Genomic DNA, 14,752 nt, shown 5'->3' with positions numbered 1-14,752 from the left:
TTTCTCTCACTTTTACCAAAGAATTTCAATTTAAGGAAGTAGGTCTGCACTCAAATGGGAACAGTTTTTAGCTATCTATTTTTGTAACCTTGTCTGTAATTACATAAACAAAAGAACAATAAATGCTTTGCAGCAGAATTACTGGAAGGCTTCTAATGTACAAATCTTCTTTATATTTCACTCTGAAATAGTACTTAATTATTATCAGATATCGAATATTTACCTCTTACAGAACTGACACGTGTAAGACCAGGTAAAGAAGGAAAACCTTCTTGTTCGACAGCAAAAGCAGAGCTGAAAGAAGAACAGAGGAGTTCACAATTTTAGACCAGAAGTCCTGCACAGTGATGAGTTCATCTATCTGTAAGATTCCAGCTGCAGCACTCCACCCAGTGCTGTAGCCCACTCCTCCAAGAGGATATTGAAAGGAATAATCCAGAATTTTATCTTGACATACTTAGAAATATTCTTTTAATTTCTAATCTAATTTAAATAGTTACTTATTTTTACTCCTCCGACACTGGTGTTTATAGCATTGGTGTAGAAAAAAATAGCAGCAAAGTAGGAGTAACGGCAGCAAATAACTACTAGAACTGAGAAACACAAGAACAAAGGGGCTTAAGTTCAGCCATGAATAAATTTGGGCTGGAAACTGGACTGGTTCTGGCAAATCAACTGGCAACTGCCTGTGGTGATGTTTGATGATTTTCTTCTAGTCCCACGTTCTTGAAAACTAGAGAAGGTCCAGGAAAACACTATACTAGCAACCTTACTTAAGGAAAATCCTATTTTACAGAGAGATGACAAACCCAGTCTATTTAGTTTATCCAGAGGAGTAAGTATCACAGCTTAACAACATCTGCGTGAAGCAAAGGCCATGGACAATGAAGGATGTTTTAATGAAGTGCCGGATGACACACTGGGATCTAAAGACAGGGAGATGAGACTAGACAAATTTGTTTAGAAATAAAAATGAAAATGTTAATAGCAGGAGTTAATTAAACAAAGCATTTGCTTCTCCTGGAATTTAATAAAACCTCATTATTAAGTTTTATAGACCATGACAATATGCAATGGCTGAATTTAATGACTTTTAGGTTCTGGTTCCCTCTGCTCTAAAAATACTAAAGCTACTAAATAAATCTACACACATTAGACACACAATTCTATAGCTAAAATATATTTTAAAAGCAAAACATATTTGTTGATGTTCAAGAAGCACAAGTCAAAATAGGAGGAAAAGGACACTGCTTCTATTGGCAAACACCAATTACAAGTCTGCAGTTCACAGAAAAAAACATTAGTCACTGTGTTTTCTAACATTAAACCTTCTTCTCAGGTCACATGTTGCCTGACTTCTCTTGAAGGTTCTCATTCCCTCTTTGCTTGATAAACATACCTCTGAACATCACAGCTTTAATTATGAATTAACACATCTTCAGATACCAGGGTGAAACACTTCTGCTCATTTCATGATGCAGAAAAAAACAAATGAAAAAAAACACACAATTCACAGACAGAAATCAGTAGATGCAAGCAGCAAAAGCTGTTGGAGACTATATTTAAAAGGGAACTAAATTGAAAGGGGAATTATTCCTCTTACTGAGGAAAGTTTTCACAGCCAGGAATGGAAAGAGGTCAGTGGCCAATTTACAGAATATTACCGAGATTCTGGTTCACAAAAATGTCTGCAAGAAATCAGATTTGGGACTTACATTTAAGATTCTTTTGGCTTGCAGGTACTTGCAGTTCTCTAGAGTGCATTTAAAGCCCTCCAAAAACGCCACTGCAAAGCTCCAAGTGCTGGTTAGCACAGTGCACCCTGCCTGCAGGCTCCTCTGCCTCCGAGACGTGTGACCCGAACACGTCTCAAAGGACCTGCAGACTGACCAGCAGCTCACTTGCTTAGACTCTAAAAGCTGGAAGATGGAAGCCAGGCATGGACAGAAAAAAAAATCTTTAACCAGACATCGCTAGGTTCAGTAACAGAAAAGAAAATTTTGTATGGGGTCACACAGAATGTAACTGTGGTCTTACTTTAGAAATGGGAAACAAGCCGGGAAGTGGGGAAGTGTCTGTTGATTTTGGGGAAGGAAAGGATTCATACTGAAAAACCTGCTGCAATTTCCTCCTGCTAGTTGTAATTCTGAATAAAAATGCTGAGCAGTAATACTGCAGAAGGCGTGGGGACTGAAAACACTTCAGTCAGCGAACACTCAAACAAGCACGCACGGATCCACTCGGATTGCTGCAAACACTGCTGCATTTTTATACATGATCTAAACAAATCAGCTGTTTCTACATAAAGCTTCGATGTGTTCAGCATACAGGTTAAAGGGGCTGCTCTGTACGTCTCACGTGCAGGACTGTGGCCCTGGGGAGCCATGGTGGGTGGCTGCAGAGGCTGGGGAGCCCCGTGGGTGACGCATACCTTGCCCTTCTTGAGAGCCGTGTAGACGTCTTTGTACTGCTGGTACTTCTCGAGCTCTGCCTTCACCAGCACCTGGCGGATGTGCATGACCTCCTCCACCGTCAGAGCGAGACACTCCACGGGGTAGCAGAACTCCTCCTGGAAGCCAAGGAGAACGTGTTACTTGGAGGCCAAAGCACTTCCTCCTGGACTTCAACCTGGAATGCCAGCCACCTGGTTAGTCACTCCAGAAATGGGGGGTTCTCCCCTCAGACTGGAAGAGCGTTGGCGCACTCATGGGCATCACGTGAGTGTCCAGCCAGCCAAGGCTGCGTGACTTTGATCCAAGCTCATGTTCAATTAGAGTATTCTTCTTTTTTCCTCTTCCAATCACCCATCACTTGGCCCTTCCCTCTATTTGCTTGGTTTGAAGATCCGTTTTAACCAATTAACCTCCAGGTTCATAGTTTGAAGGGAAAGGGCAATTTGGTACATGGTCTTGCTTAGGAGTCTTCTGTGTGAAGGGGAGCAATTTCTCTCAGACTTTGTGGTGCCCAGAGTGGCCAGGGAAAGTGGTTAGTTGCCCCTTCTAGCAGGTGTTTTTATTCAGTGGTACCACATGTCGGTGCACACATAATCAGAACCCCGCCGAACTACAGAAACGCATTGCGGCCAAGGCAGAAAGGTCTCCTTTCTTCCACCAGGACCATAAGAGGGGCAATTTCTGCTTTACAGAGTAATCTTCAAATACAAAGAATGAGAATTGGTTATCTATTAATGAAAAAAAAACCACAGGCCAATTATGCAATTCCCATAAAATTTCCATACTTTTTGTACTGCAGCATTTGGGAGAACACTGGCTCCAGAACTCCTGGTTTTGGTACCACAGAATAGAAATCATCCCCCCAATTTGTAATCCAGCCCTGTAGTTGATTACACAGGTCTAACAGAAAGACAGAAACCTCGGTGGGAACTCCCAGCGCTTCACACTTCGTGAACCTTTTCAGCGAGCCCAGAGGGGCTCCAGTGCCGAGCAGGGAACAGGCAGGGCGCTGCATACACCAAGGACGCGCCTCCCGCAAACACAAAGGCCTGGCTGCCCTTTAGAGATCTCCTTTAGAAATCAATGATTTAGATTAGCTCGGAAATGCTCAATTTGCATGAACTGAGAGTTCCTTTCTGTCTTTCCATTAGATTTCAAAGAAAATCTTTCTACGTTGCAGACCTGGCAAACATTAGCATTTAGGAACCACCACACTTTTAAAAACTGTTGTCTTACCTATCTAGAAAGGGAACACAAAGCAACTTCACTCTGTTAAAGTACCCCACAAAAGACTAGAATTGAGGTCACTTGGTTAGACTCGCCAAGCTAAAGCTTTGGGGCAGGGACCCTCGCTAGGCTGCTGGAAAGAAAAGAGACTGTCAGGAGCAGCGGCCCTCGCGTGCGTGGCCGTGCCGGGCTCCGTGGGGCAGCTCCCTCGCTCCGCGGCGGCTCTCGGCACCTCATCGGGAAAGCGCCGGGGACGGCAGAGCCGCTCGCTCCTGCGAGGCCCTCGCCAAGCTGCCGCCACGCTCGTAACCGGTCAGAGCTGCGAGTCCTTGGGAAAAACACTTCTGAGGTGGGGGCACGGCCTTCCCCCGGGAGCTCCTTCCCCCTAGGGGCCCAGGGCCCGGCGAGCGCGGCTCCGCGGGACACGTCGCGGGGTGCCGGCGCTCCGCGGGAGCCGTGGGAAGCGCCCGTGGCCCACAGCAAACACAAAGAGCCGGCCAGCAACGGCGGGGGGAAACATAGAAAATGTTCACGTGTTTAAATGCTAATGTTTTAATTCCAGAGGTTACACAAGGACAACAAAATGTTAATGCAACATTAAATAAAAGAGAAATATTATGCTGATTTTGGAAAACCGCTTGATTTTTTTTTTCTTTCTTTTTCAGAATAGAAATAAGTACACGAGAAAATCTTCAGGTTTAGCTTTGAGGCACTTAAATTAATCTAAATTAAGCTAAGCACTGACTAAACTTCATTAAACAGTGATGCTTGGGAGTTATTGCTCAAACCTCCAGCAATCATCTACACCCAGGCTAGGCAGCTCCAAGTGTGAGAACATAGGTTCTCATACAACATAACATATTAAAGACAAATCATGGCTTGAATGGTCTTGATTTTCTGGAATTGTACTCAATATTTATTCTAATATGAAAGATAATTCAGCGTTCTCATTTTTAAAGGAAAATATTATTAAAAAAATACTTTTCTGAAATTTCCATAATCCTCATGAGAATCTCTTTAACACTGACTTTGAAATCCTTATATATATATATATACATATATATATATATGCACACCATAAGAGCTTAAGGTCAATGTATAGAGCTCCTTCTTTTTACTCAGGAAAAACAGGCACTAAATACTATATATCCATAGTGTGAAATGAAGTGCTTTGTAGGTCACTTTCAGCATACACTCACCTAATATGTCCCTATGACCAACACATTTTCACACTAATACATCCCTTGCAAAACCGCTCATTAGAGGATGACACTCAGCATTCAGAGGAGCTGCTCAAGTAGAGAGTAATACAAACTAATGCTGGCTTGGCCACCAAACTCTGCAATTCACAATTAGTCAGGCACTCTAAACTCATGTTTTGCAGATGAAAATTTTCTAAAAAGTAAGCCGGAGAGCTGAACTATAACGCCTCCTGCAACAGGTTTCACACTTCCAATTTTTGGTTGGGACAAGGGAAAAAAAAGAGGAAAAAGTATCCATGTGAGGTAGGGATTAAAGAATCTTTTTTTTTTTTTTTCTTTAAATAGATTTGCCTCCTCAGGTACATAGCTATTGATTATTCTACAAGTTCTGATAAGAACATATACTGAGGAATGAAACCATACTTAGGTTTCGGATAAAAAGGCAGCAAACGCCCTTCCATTCTACATGCTATATCTTGTCAGAACCACAAAAGCTTAATCTTTTTAACACAGTCCACAGATTATAACAGTTCTGCTGGATTTTTGCTGCAGGATCTTCACGTGCTGTACCATTGATAATGTTGGGATGTTGCATTTTTAGTTTGCTGTCCTTTCAGAACTGATTTCCTTTCCCCGTGAGGTGATTGAAGACACACATAAATATTCTACACACACCGAAATCAATGTCAATCAGGTGCAATGTCCCAGCCTAAGCTTTAATTCTCGCCACAGCTTAGGAAGTGCGCTCCCCCAAGAGGGAACATGCTGGTGAAGGTGATTTCAAAGCCAGCAAAAAGAGGCAAACCTTGGCGGGTTTCCACCTGCTGGCAAAAGCTCTCTCACAGAGATAGTACATAGCCCCTGCCACCCCGCACATGACCGCTTCAACGGGATGAGAGCTGAGCAGAGAAGCTGTTTGCATAGTTGAAAAAAGTGGTCTGAAAGTCATCCTTGGAAATAAACTGGTTATCCTAGGAACCTGAACAACAGACAGGAAGCAGAGAAGCGAACGCTGTGTGTAAATGAAACCATTAACGTTGGTCCTTTGGATCAGGAAAATAATGATAACAACCATCACCACCATCATAATCATTATTATTTAAAAAGCAAACAAACTGCAAAGGAATTCATGCGCACATGTCGAGACCCCGGGTTCATCTCCCTGACTGAACACCGTGTTGGCCCTCAGGGTGAGCGCATCCTGAAGAGCAGCACTGCGCTGCCCGACGCGCTCGCGCCTTCCCGCCCGGCGCTCGCAGGGTAACGCAGCAAAGGACTGAGGGCTGCCTGGCGTCTCCCCACGCTTGTTTCCCCTCCCCACCTGCTTCGCTCTAGTCCCCTCTGCCTGAGGAGATGCCAGGTGACACAACCGCAGTTAGCAGGCAAGGCAGGCCAGCGTCCTGCTAGTCCTGCTACGAGACTGTAGCCAAGTCCTGCCTGATTGCAGTGGCACTGAGGGCTGACTACTCATTGACGAGGCCTCTTTCACCTTGAAGAGAAACTGCAGCCACGGGAGCAGATGATAAGAAATGAAACTCCATCAATCCTGGAGGAAGGGACGAAGAAGTGTAAAATCAAACAAAAAGCAAATAATATTCTGCACTCATTTCAAAGTGTTCGCTCAGGGACCTGCAGGGCTACAGAGGCAGCGCCTGGCACAGCCTCCGGAAGGGACGGGCGTCCTGGGGGAGGCAGAGATGCTGCAGCAGGGCCAGGTGTGCAGCCGGCCCCGTGCCAGCGCATCAGAAACCGTCCGCTAAAACCAGAACCACCCGGCGCACGGGGGAGCTGCCTGCACACCCTAGAGGGCACCACTGCCAAGATGAAGAACTCGCTCTCTAGGCAGCAAATAAACCGGCGTCTTCTATCACAACGAACATCATTTCACTGATGATTTTCCTTGTTTGTCACTTCCTGGCCAAAACCAAATTAGGTGGCAGCTCTGAAGCAAAAATACAAAAAATAAAACAAAAACAAAAAACCTAAACAACCAAAACAAAACAAAAAATCTCTAGCAAAACCTGTCCCATCTGTTCTAAAACATTAAGCAACATAGCTCGAGAATACTGCAGATGTTGTTCTGCCACATTTGGCTGATTTAGCTAATGACTTTTTTTTTTCCCCTTGCCTTTAATATTTTTTATGGGGGAGTGGAATAATTGAGCACATGTCTTCTGCAACAGTTTTACTTCATACATAGCTTCCTAGGCTCATGCTAGTAAATAGGCTAACAGAAGAAAAACACAGATGTGGTCGAAAGGGTCCTGTTAAAATTTTGCTTAGCTGTTTAAAATAATGGCTTCATGTATTAGATCTTTAAGCTCCTTAATCCACTCAAATACATGAGATGACAGCGATGTCAAGATGTTGACATTTTTATGTACATTCAATACGTGAAACAGTAAATGCCTTGGTGTGACATACAGAGCTTTCGCCCTCCTCCCTTTAAATAATGTGTCTGTGAATGACCATGGCCCCTATGAGAAAATGAATCTGGTGCTTCCACATACACAGAGTGCTGCAGGTGATGACAGAGCAATCCACTTTGTACCGATAACGTCTTCAAGCACATGAAGGAGCCCTCCAGCAGCACATTATGCTCCAAGTTAACATTTGCAGAGCAATTCTACTCGTGCTTGCACTTAGCAACATGCTGCAACCCGCCCTTCACCTGGAATAGGAACCTATATTCTAGGTGGAAAGATGTAATAAATGAAATCCACTAGAATACTGGAGGAAACAAGTTGTGAGAGCATTTGGAGATAATTTTCTTACAGTTTAACTTCATCATCTAATAGGTTTGGATGTGGGCCACCATTTCCTGGGCCACCAAGTACCCTCTTCAGAGCCCATTAATGCCACTGCACCAAACCAGGGGGCAAATGAATATTGCCTTTCTTTCAAAAGGTCAATGTTCTTATCGATTTCTCTGTTCACAGGGCATACTTGGAAACCTTGCTGGTAGGAAAAGAGACAAGGAACATATCCTGCATGAAAGGACAAAGCACTAATCAGTGTGTTGGCATAGAAGAACCAGGATTTCATACTCTTTGCCACTTACACTCTGTTGGAAAACAGCTCTCAATTAAAGCTAATTGATCAAATGTGCTGTACTTTCTTTTCAAGTTGCAGTACAGTTTTTTTGCCTGGGTGACTTAACAAAGCAGCAGAGTGGAACCTTGATTTGGACTCCTGAAAGAGCTTTCACATGTATAAACACTAACCACACAGGTTCTTAAGGTGGGAAGAAAAGAAGCCATTCCATTCATTAGTTCATCCATTAATTAAAACATTTCCAACAACTGAAAAACAAAATAGATCGACTGCTTTGGAATCATCTCTATTCAAATGGAAATTCAGTTACTTGAAGCACTCTGTTTTGGTAACATTTTGAAATAAAAGCAAGGTATGTGGCCTTACCCACATAGTCCTAATTGCAGTGCAAATGTTTTCTGAGGCACCTGCAGCTGGGATTTTGGATCAATATGCTAGAAAAAAAAGTTCAAATCTTGATTTCAAAAAGTCCTTAGTAGCCAAGGGTTGCTTGTGAACTGAGGAGTTTTCTCTGTGTCAAGTTCTAATCACACTGCAGCCAAGTTTTAATTTTCATTAGACTGTTAGCATGCCTCTTTTTCTCTCTCCTACCACCCACTCCACTTACGAGTGATCTGGAGCTCTGCTTTGAAGGTGGTAGGAACTGTCTCACATTGGTTGGTGTTTCCTTTTCAATGGAGTGTCGTCTCTGAGGCGGCTGCCGTCTCTCCGGCTGCGGCGTAGATGATATTGGCAAAAACTTTGGAGGCACTAAAGATTAAACCAGGAGAAATAATTGGCTCTCATAAGAAAGACCATTGGATAACATTCTTCTGAACTTACAACAGTCATCGGTTTTTGATATAATTCCTTCTACTGGTGGCTGAGGTCACGTGTGCGCTCGCACAGACATACAGCATTTTCAGGACAGTTCATTAGATGGATCACATTTTCAAGGCTGAGTGAACAGGAATACTCATAAAAACATATACTCACGTAAGAAAATATGCTACTCCCAGCATATAAGCTACTTCCAGTCACTATGTAGCATTGCTTCATTCAGCCTATTGGCCTATCCAACTTACTCACCATGGGGCATAGAAAATACAGAACCAGATTACACATTTCAGGAGAAAAGCTTTTCCAATGAAACAGTTAAAAAAAAAAAAAAAACACTGTTGTTACACAGTAACACCTGCAATAACTGTACCTGAAGGAAAGATTACAGATCCTGTCCTCTATCCAGTCAGTACCTTTCTTGTCAGGAACACCAGTGAGTGCTAGTGTCTTTCAAACAAGTACACCCACTGAAATGCTGGCAAAGGTGCAAGGAATGAGTCTGAGGGTAAAAATGTGTTTCTGCAGCAACAAAGCCTTTGATGAGCACAGCCAAACTACCCCTGCTCACTAACCTGACTTCCTGTGCAGTTCCACATCAAATTCAGATTCCAGCTGTTTTCTTTAGACTTGCTATAGTGTTGGCCTGAAGCCTATGTAAGGCTGCCTCTGATATAAAGACATCACAGCAACACTCCTTGGTGCTGTCAATTCGCTAAATAAGCCTGAAGCTCAGCTATGCCAAACAGGAATTTTTGCAAATACTGGTGTAAGGACCTGGTCTGTCTCCACCTTGCCCCGGGCACTGAAGATCACAAATAAATAACAGCGGATACATTAAAGAATGTTACCTCACTTCCTCTGCATGGCCTAAATGAAACCTTTTGGTTCAAAACAACAGAAAATTAAAGTGGAAATATATTTTCTTGTGTTGGCTGACCACTTCCTCTCTTTCTAGCTGGAAGCCAAAGGAATCACAAAGCACATGAAGTGCTGTTAATCAGAGGCATAAACATTTGGCTGAAAAGGAAGTACGCATTTTTTTCTGATTTTGCTGGTAAACTGAAAATAAATAAGGGGCTACTGGAGTTTATACTGCTGTAAAGTTGTCTTTGTGAGTTAAATGAGCTAATGTCATTGTAGGCCAAAATTAAGAACTGATCTTTTATTTCCAATAAACTGTGTCAAGAAAACGCATCTTCACGCTCTCCTGCAAATTCTAGGAGAAAAATGCTGTTTAGTACAAAAACGTTTTAACAATATTTTTCTAGTTTTAAGATACCTTTTGAAACCTTCTGTTTCATGAAGATATCCCATATTGGACAGAACAGGCTAATGCCTTCCAGCCATTAATCAGACTTGCCCTATTCAGCAGGCTAGAGGGCTGCTGAATAAGCTTTGCAGGGTTATTCCAGTAACACTGCTGAGCTTGAAGCTTGAGCCTTCTACAAAGGAGTCTGAGACAAAGTTCATAAAACAGAAGCCAAAAGAAGAAGGAGAAAGCAGCTAGTGTGCTCTCCTCTAACCAGACTTACTCTTTCTGCTGCTGGTGCCTTCCTGAAAGGGGTCTTCCATCTGGGAGGGGGAAATGCTGCTGCTGCTTGCTGATTTGTGCACTGACTCCTCCTGGATGGAAACAAGAAGAAAGAAAAACTTCCTCAGAGTTTTTTTTTTTTTGTCATATATGCTTCTTATCACGCAGAAATCACAATCTATCAAAGACATATTACACCCTGAAATCACCCAAAATCCTAGAAAAAATGTTTGAGAAAAAATGTTGGCAGCACTAAGTAGACAGAATTTTCTAAGCCCAACTTTTTCAGAAACTGCATAAATAGTATCTGGTTGGAATTCAGTGTATTAAATATTATTCTAAAAGAATCTGATCAGAAAAGCAGTGTAAAGCAGAAGTCCACTGTAACCTGTTGCTTTTCCTCAAGTAATTGCTTATGGTATTCAGGACCTTCTAAGGATTTGTAGCTACAATCTCAGACTAGCAAGGAATCAGCACTTGGGCTTCTTTGGAGTGAGACCCACTCCTATATACAGGTGACCCCGGTAAAGGGAAATTAATTAGATCTCCACTGCAATGTTCTTTAATCCCTAATCCTGCTGCGTTTCTCCTCCTTCCTTTGGTATCTTAAAGCGATCATCTTATTCATTACCCAAGTACATTTCATCACAGCAGCCAACAGCAAGTCCGGCAAGATGAACAAAAATGAAACAGGCCTAGGCTAACACCTTGCAGCTATTGAAGGGCTGAGCCACCCGAAACATCAAATCTCTTGTCTTCAGCCACCAGACATAAGCAAGGTGTGGGGCACCGCCGGAGCCTCCCAAAGGAAGGGAACGGAAGGACAGACGGGGAAGACTAGTTAGCACTAATGGGAGTGCTTTTAACCAAAGACATTTGCATCGTTGGAGTTGTCAGGTTTAACAGATCCAACAAGGGATCTGCTCTAACAGCCAGTCAAGAGCTGTCACAGTCTTCTCTAGTTATACCAATCGCAAGTAGGAAAATCTCCACTAACCAAAATATTTCCTTCTTGGGTCAGAGAAAAGCTGGAAAGAAAAGCTGACAGGATCACGTCCGTGAACAGCACGCAGCACAGGACAGGCCCTTACAAAGTCCCACCGGGCCTAATGCTGAGCCCGAGGACAGGCTCTGTGCTCCACACTGTACCCGTCGATACACCAAAAACCAGCATTACCCCGAGACTCCATCCAGCCCCAACCCCAAACGATACATTCACCTGCAAGGATGCAGCATCACCTGCAAAACAGGCGCGACGAGAAACTGGGAGAGGGAAAATCTGAGCAGTGCATTTAGCTGTACTGCCTTATAGAGGCCAGCGAGAGCTATTCAGAGCTGGCTCAGGGGTCTTTACCTACCACTGCCCCAAAGCCCCTGGGCGCCTGCGAGGAACGTGGACGTGCCGAGTGGTCACAGCGATGCCGAAGGGCTGACGGGCCGGGCGCGACACACTCACACTTTGTGGAGCAGAATCACCCACGAACCCCTCTAAAGCAAACTCTTCACTTGGCACAAGGCAAGTTTTTGCTGAATGAAAGATTATTTTTCCCTTGTCAAAGGAGCTAAGAAGTAAAATGAAGAACTATGTGCTCCTACCATCAGTTAAGAAAATAACCGTGTGGCCACGCTTCTCATGTTTACAAATAAAAGCAGCGGGTGTTTCAGGGCAGGCTTGCTGGGCTGGGGGATGGCTGGCTTTGGGTACGGTCCAGGCACCCCTTGTTCTACAGAGGCCTCTCATTCTGGTGGAACATATCTAGTTCTAACCATTATGGTAGGAAATACGACATTTTACAGCCAAGGTTGCATCAACTCAACATCCCAGACTGCAGACTTCTGCGTAGAGCCAATTAAGCTTTTTCTTGTACTGAGAAAGCTGCAGCTTCAAAGGCACCATTTCAAAGCATGTGAATGTGCTACTCTGATTTTCATCCATAATTACCCCTGGCTTCCTTAGGAAGATACATTTTTTATAGCTGTATTAAGAATGGGTATTAGATTGCCACTTCTCTTAGCCACACGGGGCAAGATGGTACGTCCTGCTTCCCTTCTGAAACCGTGACAGGCAATGCAGAAAAAGGTCAGGCAGAGGGTAGAAACTGCTTGTGCAATATTCGGCCTTACAAGCAGACGGGCACAGGGGAGTATCAAACCTTTCCCTTGCCTGCAACAGGGTGTAATACATTCACCTGCATTCTCAAAAGCATCATTTGCTATATAAGCACTGCAGATAGACACTGGGCATTTAGAAAAATAAGTAAATACTGGACTTAAGGTCAAATCCATCATTAACATGAACTGGACCTCTGGCCCCAGTACTGGGTGCTGGGGCGTAGTCGGCATCGCAGCCCAGGCGAGACAAGAACAAAGGGGAAGCAGGGGAGAAACAAGCGTCCCAGCTCGTTTGGAGGGCTGCAACCTGTAATTTAGGGCACAACACAGTCGTAATTTAACTGCCAGTGAGTAACTCTAAATAGGCTAAGCTCAATTCAAGTTGCAAGCAGAGGGGCGGCCGACTTGTTCATCGGCGATCAAGACAACACAACACGTGTGTGTGTATTAGGGACAAGGTAAAAGTCAGAAAATAAACAAGACATTTTGACAGTGCAGTCTTAGCTTTCTTCCAAGGATTGGTGTCCCAGCCTCCTCGCCAGCTTGGAAAATTTCATCCGAACTCCCTCCAGTTTGTTTATTTACACTGCTTTAGCAGTGTGTGTTTGAGCCCCAGTCAGTACTCTGCTGGGCATTTTAATCATCTTAACTGCTTCACTAGCTACTCCTGTTAACTCAGACTAATACAGCATCTGTTATTGGTGACAGCCCTATGCAGTTGATTTATTTTCAATTTATCTTTTGCCTATGTCCCAAAGCTTTCTCTGTGCAACTCTGCCTATACAGTAGTCTCCAATCGATAATCATAGTCACACAGTTTATTTCTTCTTCCTTGAAGGATCACTTCACATTTCCCTTCACAGAATTTCTTTCTATTGATTTCTGCTCATTTTTCCACATCAAAAATCATGTTTCATTAGCTCTGGGATGCCCTGAGCTACCAGCTGGGAAGCTATGAGTTTGAGATCCAACTCTTTCATTGACAGCCCTTCATATCCCTGCCCATCCCCATTAATATTAAAAAAATCAAAACAAAAACACTTCATATAGTCACTACTGTAATTTTAAATACTACTGAGAGATTTCAGCATGCAGATCTCTTCTGTTTGTAGACTGGATGTATCAAAGTATGCACCCACACAAGGGTGCATCCACCCATAGGATATGCATCCACCCATAGGATAAGCCCTAATGCAACAAGGGAGAACGCTTTCATCGATCTCAGAAGTATGCATCAAAAAGATACACTTCTCCCCACATATATTTCTCTGCAGCTGCTTCATCTCTCAGCTTGGACGTCTCTCTAAGTGCCCTGCAGGGAAATCCATCCCTCCCCATGTTCTAGAGTGGGAAGAGGGCCCACAACTAGAGACAGGGAAGAGGGCCTTCCCTGGGCTGGAATTAGCCTTTGTGAACAACTCTGCCTGTGTGTGTGTGCTTCCCAGCACACCTGTTTAGCTCTCAGAAAGGGCAGGACTCCATTAATAACACTGCCTGTCCAGAGATGCAGTTCATTATTGAGCATGTACCATTGGTACTTGAGGACCACATATAAGGTGGCTTTTATGTTAGAGGGGTTTTTTAGCTTTTTTCCCTTTTATATTGTTCTAAAACATTAAATCTCTGCTTGAGAAGGGACGGATTCAAAGTTGTTTCCCCGTATAAATGGTGCTTGATGGTCCCTACCTGTGCAACACTTGCAGGGTAAGGCTCCCCAAGCCTCCAACACAAATTGACCCACTGTCATTTGCACTGGACTGCAAGCTCTTTGGCACAGGGTATTGAAAGGCTGGCATGGTGAGCCTGGGCTGTCATCTCACCAGCTTTAGCTCCCGCAGATGTGCAACAGGGTGCAATACATTTGCCTGTATTCCCAAAAACATCAAAAGCAGAGTCTAGTTGGAGACCTGTAGCTAGCGGTGTCCCCCAGGGGTCAGTCCTTGGTCCAGTCCTGTTCAATTTATTCATCAATGACCTGGATGAAGGCACAGAGTGCTCCCTCAGCAAGTTTGCTGATGATACCAAACTGGGAGGAGTAGCCGATACCCCAGAGGGCTGCGCTGCCATCCAGAGGGACCTGGACAGACTGGACAACTGGGCGGTGAAAAACCTCATGCAATTCAACAAGGCCAAGTGCAAGGTCCTGCACCTGGAGAGGAATAACCCCAGACACCAGTACAGGCTGGGGTCTGACCTTCTGGAGAGCAGCTCTGCAGAGAAGGATCTGGGCATCATGGCAGATGACAAGTTGACCATGAGGCAGCAGTGGGCCCTCATGGCCAAGAAGGCTCATGGGATCCTGGGGTGCATTAAGAAGAGCGTCTCCAGCAGGTCGAGGGAGGTGATCCTGCCCC

The 14,752-nt window shown here is 44.0% G+C and overlaps 1 protein-coding gene across 4 annotated transcripts in view; it reads right to left on the bottom strand.

Annotated features, from left to right (window-relative positions):
* SPIRE1 (spire type actin nucleation factor 1) overlaps positions 1-14,752 on the bottom strand; it is a 125,373-nt gene that overhangs the window by 2,231 nt on the left and 108,390 nt on the right. For 2 of the 4 annotated variants that reach the window (XM_088524054.1, XM_088524055.1), the window contains 5 exons: positions 10,288-10,378; positions 8,544-8,686; positions 5,688-5,861; positions 2,432-2,569; positions 224-294 (listed from right to left, as the gene is read on the bottom strand). In XM_088524054.1, coding sequence (XP_088380180.1) covers positions 224-294; positions 2,432-2,569; positions 5,688-5,861; positions 8,544-8,686; positions 10,288-10,378 — 617 coding nt within the window. The remainder of the gene's footprint in view (positions 1-223; positions 295-2,431; positions 2,570-5,687; positions 5,862-8,543; positions 8,687-10,287; positions 10,379-14,752) is intronic. The other 2 variants (XM_088524056.1, XM_010221635.2) reach the window with 1 other exon arrangement.

This window comes from Tinamus guttatus, unplaced genomic scaffold, assembly GCF_059628265.1.
Source record: "Tinamus guttatus ecotype Peru unplaced genomic scaffold, ASM5962826v1 Tinamus_guttatus_pri_ptg000203l, whole genome shotgun sequence".
In the NCBI taxonomy this organism is placed as follows: domain Eukaryota; kingdom Metazoa; phylum Chordata; class Aves; order Tinamiformes; family Tinamidae; genus Tinamus; species Tinamus guttatus.
This window is presented reverse-complemented; position numbering and strand designations above follow the sequence as displayed.